The following is an 8,726-nucleotide window of genomic DNA, read 5'->3' on the forward strand; positions in this document are numbered from 1 at the left end:
GGGGGTGCAATGGGGAGAAGACCTGGGCTTGCAGCTGGTGTTGGGCTGCTGCCTGGTGCAGGAGGGCTGTCATTTGCACAGAGAGGAGGTGGGAGTGTCCTGGGCTGGCAGGTGCCCCCTGGCAGGTTGAGGGTGCTAGAGGGCATTGCTGAATGGGAGAAAACCCTGTGCTGTCTCAGCAGAGGTCCTGCATGCATGCATGCCCTGCTCTGCTAATGCAAACGCACCGCCACCTACAGGAGAATGCAGGGCCCTGCACATCTCTGTCCATGTTTCTGTTGCACCTGGCAGGGTCTGCCTGAGTAATGTTCAAGCTGAGACAATTAGCCCTCGGCCTCTCTGCTGAGGTTGAGAAGAGGCCAGGCAGGGAGACGTTGCCTTTGGATGGAGTCCCCAAGGGACTGGACCGAAGTCCCCAGTCTGCCTGGGCAGCACAGTCCCCTTATATCTGGAAGGAGGAATGTTGTCAGGAGGGCTAGTGGAAGCTGGCTCTTCAGCTGCCCGGACTGGGGCCATCCTGCCCTTCAGTGTCCAAGACTGGCATCTTCCACCAGCACTAAGCTTCCCGCCCAGGCCTGTGCCATCTACCTTCTTATAGCCAAGGTGCCCTCCTCCCTGTAAACCCTGCCTGCTGCTGCACACATCCAACTGGGGCCTCTCTGCAGTACCCCCCTGCCACCGATCTCCACCCCCATTCTGCCCCCTCTCTAGGACAGCCAGGGAGCCAGCTAGCCTGGGCTAACTCCTGCTGTGTGCCTGGTCCTGATGCAAAGCACTTCTGAGACACTTGGCCCTGGTTTCTGCCCTGTAGGAGCACTGGAGCCATGACCCCTTTGAAGCCTTCAAGGACTCGGAAGGCAACATCTATGCCCGCGGGGCCCAGGACATGAAGTGTGTCTCCATCCAGTGAGTGCTGCTGTAGCTTCCCCTGCCTGAACAAGTGGCTCTGCTGGGCCCATGGCGTGGCCATGGCTGTTCTGAATATTCCTCCCTGTGCTTCCCTCCCCACTCATCTCATGCTCACAGTAAATTCTGAGCCAGCTTTGAGCCTTGACTTTGCTAGCTCAAGTGGATGGGGAGCTCCTGGGAGCACTAGGTTCCTTGCCTTTGGCTGTGCAGCACCAGGGGCTGGTCTCAGTGGGCTGGCCCAGTGCAGTGAACTGCGTGATGTCATAGACAGGGGAGAATCTCTCAGCAGAGCAGCTGCCTCCTATCGTTCCTGGGTGCCCAATCATATATGATCATCACCAGTTTGCCACCGCCCATCCCTTGCCAAGCCCAGGGGAGCTGCAGGGCACTGCTCCCTGTTCTGTTTAGCATCATGAGAGTTGCTGGGCACATCACTGACTGCACTAGGCACTTTGAATCTACAGGTGATTTTAGCATGTGGGAACATGAGGAGTGGATGATGTTGGCTGGGCCCAGGCAGGTACTGTGGGGGCTCTTTCTCTATGCAGCTCTGAAGTACTGCCTGGCTACAGAACAAACTGCTCAAGTTTCTCATGGGAGCTTGTGTGAGCCGGGCACCCTGCTAGAATCTTTCCCTGTCCAGGTACCTAGAAGCTATCCGGAGGCTGAAGGCTGAGGGGAAGCGCTTTCCCCGAACCATTCACCTGACGTTTGTCCCAGGTAAATAATTGGACACTCACTAGAGTCTGGGGTCTGAAGGTAGGGACAGGTAGGACTAGAGCTGCCTCTCGTCTGTGTGTGTCTGCATTTCTCATGTGTCCCTCACCGTGGTGTCTGGGCACCCAGCACACATACTGTCATACTTTATTGATATTTAGCTTGAGGAGCATCCTTGCCAGCACAGTCCATGCAGAGAAAGTGAGGGCAAAGAACTGTGAGCATGTTTGTGGACATTGGAAAATGCTGGAGAAACCCAGACTGTGGGGCCCCGCCATGTCCTTCTCACCCCCATCGTGATGAAGGCTGGCTCCTTGAGCACAGCAGTGTGTGGAGGTGGGGCAAGGAGTGGCTGGGCAGGTTACTAACTCCGCTTCTCTGTCTCCGACCACAGATGAAGAGATCGGAGGCCACAAGGGCATGGAGCTGTTTGTGAAAAGACCTGAGTTCAAGGCTCTCAATGTCGGGTTTGCCCTTGATGAAGGTGAGACCCTATGGATACCAATGCCAGAGCAAGCTGTGGGCAGTCCAGCCAGTGGTGGCCTTGGGGACTGGGGGATTTCATCACTGCTTCTCAGCCTCAGCCAGAGGTCCCCAGGCCCATTCCTGTGGAGGGACCTGGCAGCAGCTGCCCTCATGGGGTTGTGCCCTGCTCTATGCTTCACCACAGCCACTTCTCTTCTGCTTTCCTCCTGCAGGCCTGGCCAACCCCGCGGACACCTACACCGTGTTCTATGGGGAGAGGAATCCCTGGTGTAAGTACAGCACAACTTGTGCTCTCGAGCTGCATCCATGTTCTTGAGGCACCTTTCCAGGGGCACTGGCATGCCAGGCTCACATGCTTTTGCTCTGATAACCCACCTGTCCTCTGTTGGCCCTCACAGGGATCCAAGTGAAGTGTGAGGGGAACCCAGGTCACGGCTCCCGGTTCATTGAGAACACAGCTGCTGAGAAGATGGTAAGAGGGGGCCCTGTGCCTGGGGCATGGAGAGGTCTGTGGGGCCTCTCATGTTGGCTTCACCTGTTCTGCCCTCTGAATAGGAAAGGAGCTTCTTCTGCCCGCTGAAGTAGAGGAGCAGTCCCCTCTCTTCATACGAGCTACCACAGGTGCCTTATCTAGCCAGGCTGTACAGCAAGGGTTCTAGCTGAGGTGGATGCTTCTGGTTACTCCAGTCTCGGCTTCTCCCAGCAGGGGAGTGCAGTAGAGAGTGGGGCAGAACCACAGGCTGTGGGAAAAGCTGCAGCCATTGCAGATCCAGCCCCACCTCATAGGGACACAAGAGGAACAGGGGCAAGGAACTGGCTATAGGGAGCTAGCTCCAAGCTGGAAGGCTCTTGTTTGGGAGCTCTCATCATTTTTAGGGATTCCCAAGTGCAGGGGGGTGGTGGTGTCATCCTCAAGGTACAGGAGTCCAGGTGAGCATGAGTGGCCCGGTGCTGACTGTTGACCTACCTCCTTGCCTGCAGCACAGAGTGATCACCTCCTTCCTGGAGTTCAGGAAGAGCGAGGAGCAGAGGTAAGAGGCAGCCGTACGTAGGTTGTGTTCAAATCCCATGGAGGAGCAGCCCCCCTTCCCCTTCATTACTCCTTTCCTTCGTTCTTTCCCAGCCGTCACTTGCAGATCCAAAGGGTGGGTCTGAGGCTAGACTCCTGGGATTGGGACTTGGGACTCCTGGGTTCTATTTTTAGCAATTCCTCTGCCTCCCTTTTGAGCTGGGGTGAGAAGTTTTCCCCTCTGTGATATGGCAAGAGCCTGGGGACCTGCCTGGGGGGTTAATTCTTGGGGGCATGATACCACTTGTGGCGTCCCAGAAGCCTGGCTCCATGCATCAGGGCATTGGGGTGTTGTGGGGGTGACAAGTGCCTGGTGCTCTGTGTGTTGTGGCTGGGGATGGGAGTTTGCTTAGAGGGGATTAAAAGCCCCTCCATGAGCAAACCCCATAGCCAGCCCTTAGCTCCTTCAGTGTGGGAGCAGTGCCTGTTCCCAAGGAGGAGCAGCTGGGGTGTAAGACCCCCACTTCTTGTCTCAAGTTCAGAGCTTGATTCTCCCCCTGTCTCCACAGACTCAAGCTTGACGAGAGCCTCACACTGGGTGATGTCACCTCTGTCAACCTGACCATGCTGAATGGGGGTGTCTCCTTCAACGTGGTCCCCTCAGAAATGTCTGCTGCTTTTGACATCCGCATCGCACCCACCGTCAACTTGGAGGTACGGCTCCCTCTCAGCAGGGGAGGGCAGGACAGGTCCCTCAGCAGTGAGTCTCAATCTATGGACCATCACCTAGCAGTACCACTGAGGTGTTGGATGGGACAGAGGCCCCACGTGGGTGTTCTGCAAAGCTGTGCATTGATTTCTGTAGTCCCTCTGGGGAAGGACGGGGGGAACCCTTGCAAACTAGGTTCTGGAGCATGGGGTGGCAGCCTGGACCCCTGTTCTAGAGAGTCTCCTGCTGTCTGCTTATGCCCTGTTGGCTTGTTCACCGCCCTGCAGGCATTTGAGCAGCAGATTGCAGCCTGGTGCCGGGCAGCTGGAGAGGGTGTCATCTACGAGTTCCACCAGGTAACTGGAGGCAAGGAGCCAGGATGCTCCCTGCAGCCTGGGGCCATCCCTTCAAGGCCACTTGGGTCTGGGCAGCTCCCGCCTTCCTGCTCTGCAGCCCCTGCCAGCAGGGCATCTGCTCTATGTTGTGCCGTGAGCCTCAGGCACTCCTGTGCCCTGACGCTTCCTCACCCTTTTCCCTCTCCTTGGTGTAGAAAAACATGGACCAGTGTGTGACCTCCACGGCAGAGACGGACCCCTGGTGGAAAGCATTCAGTGGGGCCTGCAGGGACATGTGAGCGTGACCCCTGCCCAGCTTGCACTTGCAGAAGTTGTCCCCAGCTCTGCCACATAGGAGTGCTCTTTGGCCTTGAGCTGCATCCTGCCTCCATCCTGTCTGCTGTGTGGGGAGGGAATGGCTGCTCCAGGCATGAGAGCATGTCTCACAGTGCATCTCTTGGCAGGAATATGACACTGAAGTGCGAGATCTTCCCAGCAGCCACGGACAGCCGCTACATCCGAGCAGTGAGTACAGGTTCCTGCACTTCCCCTGTCCACCTATATCCTGATGATCCTGCCTGGGTGCTTCTTTCCCCACTTCCCTCCCCTCCCCTTCTCCTCCTCCATCTCCCCCTTCCCAATTCACTTCTTTCTCTCTCTGCCTCGATTTATCTTTGCATCTGCTCTGCAACCTTTGTGAGATTTAGGACAGGGAGTCAGGACTTCTGGGTTCTTTCCTGCCTCTTCCTGGGCAGGAATGAACAAGCTGCTGCCTCAGTTTCTCTGCCTGTAAAATAAGAACCAGTCTACCCTTGGGAGGCATGTTGGGAACCTCTGGTTAAAGGAGTTTTGACAGGAGCCCTTGAGCCTGGGACTAGGGCACTGGCCCAGCATTGCTCATTTTGCAGCATACAACCTTCATGGCTTTTGGTTAGGTGGTGCAGGAGCAGTGCAGAAAGGGGTCCTGGTCCTGCCTTAGGCCTGCCCATGTCAACACAGTACAATCCTGTGGCAAGTTAACCTGTCGTCTGGAGAGCCCAGGCAGGCACCAGGTCACCCCAGTGCATTCCTATGGTAGGGTGACCTGTTGTCTAGGGAGCTGTGGCCAGACAGAATGTCAACTCAATGAATTTCTATGGCAGGTTGACCAGGGGAGCTACAGCTCACTCCAGTGTACTCCGTTGGGGGCTTTTTCCCAGCTGGAAAAAACCTGTCCATGGCTCCTGCTGATGCAGTGTGATGCAGCTGTGGGTCTCTACAGCAGCCCATAACCTCCCCTTTCTGCCTTGCAGGTGGGGTGCCCGGCCATCGGCTTTTCCCCCATGAACCGGACCCCGGTGCTGCTGCATGACCACAACGAGTACCTGAATGAGCAGGTCTTTCTACACGGCATCGAGATCTATGCCCACCTCCTCCCTGCCCTGGCCAACGTGCCCCCCCTCCCCACAGAGGGCTGAGGGGGCCTGGGGCAGAGGCTGTAGGTGAGGGGGGTGGGGAGGTCAGCTGGATACCAAAGAGACACAAGGAAGAAACATTCATGATGTCCCCCTGTGGCAGCTCTGGGGATGCCCCTGTGCTTGAGGTGTCTGTCCAGTGAGGCCAGGACTCTGGCATCCCAGTGGGCAACACCATGTGCAGGGCACTTCTTTGCCAGAATCCCAGCCGTGCCATCCCAGAGAGGCAGGGACTTGGTGGGCAGTGTCCTGAATGGGCTCTGGGTTGCCAGGGACCTGTGGGGTGCCAGGAGCTAGCAGTTCTGAAAGTCCTTTGGGTAAGCAGGGTGCAGTGCCCAGCTCCTTTCTGTTGCATGGGGTAGAGGGGAGGAGATCTCAAGTTCCCCAGGCCCCTGTGTGCTGTGACACAGAAGACCTTGGTCCTGCTCCTAGCTCTGACATGGCCTGGCCAGACGCCCTTGCCAAGTCACTTAATCACTGTGTCCTCCCTCCTTCTCCTGCCAAGGGGGATGTCCCCAGCCAGCACTTGCAGAGTTGCTTTCGGTCAAGGCCTCAGGCCCATCATGACTTTCACGCCCTGGGTCCAGCAGTAGGGTGTGCTGGGTGCAGGGCTCTGCCTGCAGGGATATTAACTGGTGCATTGATGAACCCTACAGGGGTGGCTGCCAGTCACAGTGTGCTACCATGTCCTGTTGCACTTTGGGCCCATCCCCAAAGGTGAAGGTGGCTTCTGCGCATTGGAAAGCCACTGCTGGGACTTGCCTTCTCCCTTCCTCAACTCCAAGCTCCTGACTGCAGCTTCCTCACCCATTGGGACCCTGCAGCAGTCAGGAACTGGTGCTTACCAGCAGGGGGCACAACACTCAGGGACCATGTCCTACCCCCGCCTCCCCCCCGCTCCATCGTCCAGCGGGGTCCATTGCCAAACTCCTTGCCTCTGAGCCAGTCCAGGAGCAAGGGAAGCCCTGGTGTGCCCTGGCAGATGCGTGCCTTGAAGGGGCTGGTTGCAGGGTGGGAGGGTTCCAGGGCCAGACCCCTGCCCTAAGCCCCCCATGTTTGGGGTTGCACAGCACCCTTATTGTGCCCATGCAGAGGGCCTTTGCTACCCCCATGTGAGCCTCTCTCAGCCTGGCCCCCCCCCCCCCCCAGCGGGCGCACAAAGGCGCTGGCCAGGCCCCCCCCCCCCCCCAGTGGGACCATCAAGGGCTTGGATAGGGGCATCTGGTCCCAGCCATTTCTATACTTCTGCCAAAGCTTCCAGCCATTAGCCCCCCTCCCCCCATGTCTGCAACGGTGCTCAATAAAATGGTTTAATCAGAATGGATGAGACAAGCATGGTACTTTCAGGCTGCCTTGGGGTTCCCTCCACTCCTGCCTCTGCCTGGGACAGTGGTGCTCAACCTATCTGGTCCTGTAGGCTGGATAAGTAGCATGAGACCTCACACTTGCCCAAACCTGAATGCCAGATCTAGCTGCAGTGCAACCCCAGGTACCAGTATATAAGGCCATGTCATGTGGACTGCCACCTGCCCTCTAGCCAACTGTCTCAACTTGGGAGCCTCATTCACCAGGACACAGCTCTGTGGGCTAGATCTGGCCTATGGTGGGCTGGAGGTTCAGCACTACTGGCTTAGTGCCATCAGCTTCTCAGCTGCGTGCCCCTAGATGGTCTTTATGCATGGCTGCAACTCAAGACTTGCTGTGGGCCATTGGGCTTCCCTGGACTAGTCCCTCATCTGCAGTGCTAGAGTAGACCAAACGGAGATGACCATGGCAAGGCCCGGGGCAAATCAGCCTATGTGAGGCCCAGACAGGGCAGTGGGGGTCAGGGATGGTGAGCAACTGGATGTGAAGCTGGCCTGGCTTTGTGGGGCCCCCCAAAGTGCAGGACCTGGGGCAGTCCCCTCGCCCCCCCCTCCCCCAGGACAGCCCTGCATCCAAAGGTGGTGGGCCTGTACCCCTGCATGTACTGGGGCATGAGATCCTGGCTCTTCTAATGCCCTATGCTGGTGCTTTGGTGTGCAATGCTGGACCTGAAATGGAGGCCTTTTCTCTGCCCTGGTCTTTGGGAGCAGTGTGTATGCTGGAGAATCAGCCCTCCCAGTGCAGCAGCCAGCGAGGCTGCAGAAGCATCAGCTCTGTGGCTGACATGCAGGTGCTTCAAAGCAACACTTGTATACAGAAGTAGAGGCACAAAGAGCTGCATTTTAGGACCAGGGTTGGCAAAAACTTGGCCATGTGCCCACAGGCCCTGTGCATACCATGTCATCAGCCAGGCTGCACACAGGTGCCATGGGGAAGAGCTTTGGCCTGGTAGCCCACAGCCCAGGGCACTGCTCCAGGAAGCTCTCTGCAATGCTGCCTGCAGTAGAGGTTTTGCCAAGTTATGTGCTTGAGGGTAGCAGAGGGCAGCAATGCAGCCTGGCTGGGGGTGGCAGGGCAGCAGCACAGGGCATTAAGCCAGGCTGTGGAATCCAGCTGAACACGAGTCCTGAAGGCTTTTTTGCCGGCACACAGCAGCCTCTCCCTGTGCTCATCTTCCCCTGGGTACCTGGCAGAAGGATGTACAGGCTAAAACTGAATGACCTGTAAGGGCAGCTCTTGGCAGGACACTACTGGGGCTGCATTTTCGCCCAGGGGGCTAAATTAATTGCTTAATTGCTCCTGGAGCTCTGGCCTGCACGGATCCATCGCACAGCTCAGCCTTGTGGGCCAGCTGTGCTTGCAGGAATGTCTCGCCAGATGGCACTGAGAGCCCTGGGGCTGGTAAAACTGAGCCTCCAGTAAGTGGGTTGGGCTGAAGGGAAGGAGACTGGCCAGGAGCCTGTGGTGTGGGGTTGGGGGGAGACTGTTTTGGGATGTCTGTGAGCTCTGTGGTTCCTCTTGTGCCCAGCAGCTCTGCACAGGCAGTGGTGCTGGAGCAGTTGTGGGGTGTGGGCTTGTGCTGCAAAGCAAATATAGGATCTGCCTGGCCCCAGTTGCGAAGCTGCAGTCTTGGTAAGTGGACAGAGGGGCTGTTCTACCCACCACCCTTGGGACCTGCCTGGCTGGGACCATAGGCAGTCTCCTATGACCCTCTCAGCCCTTCTGCAAAGGGCTGTAAGTAG

At 57.4% G+C, this 8,726-nt stretch overlaps 1 protein-coding gene across 1 annotated transcript in view; it reads left to right on the plus strand.

The window, feature by feature from the left end:
* The window catches only part of ACY1 (aminoacylase 1), a 16,506-nt gene extending 9,741 nt beyond the window's left edge, over positions 1-6,765 (plus strand). Inside the window, 11 exon segments of the mRNA XM_025210445.1 lie at positions 765-906; positions 1,553-1,629; positions 2,021-2,110; positions 2,325-2,381; positions 2,511-2,584; positions 3,094-3,143; positions 3,691-3,835; positions 4,118-4,186; positions 4,381-4,460; positions 4,630-4,690; positions 5,458-6,765. Of these exon segments, the coding sequence (XP_025066230.1) occupies positions 765-906; positions 1,553-1,629; positions 2,021-2,110; positions 2,325-2,381; positions 2,511-2,584; positions 3,094-3,143; positions 3,691-3,835; positions 4,118-4,186; positions 4,381-4,460; positions 4,630-4,690; positions 5,458-5,622 (1,010 nt within the window). The 3' untranslated portion in view covers positions 5,623-6,765.
* The last annotated feature ends 1,961 nt before the right edge of the window (positions 6,766-8,726 follow it).

The sequence above is a fragment of the Alligator sinensis genome, unplaced genomic scaffold (assembly GCF_000455745.1).
Source record: "Alligator sinensis unplaced genomic scaffold, ASM45574v1 scaffold610_1, whole genome shotgun sequence".
NCBI classification, from domain to species: domain Eukaryota; kingdom Metazoa; phylum Chordata; order Crocodylia; family Alligatoridae; genus Alligator; species Alligator sinensis.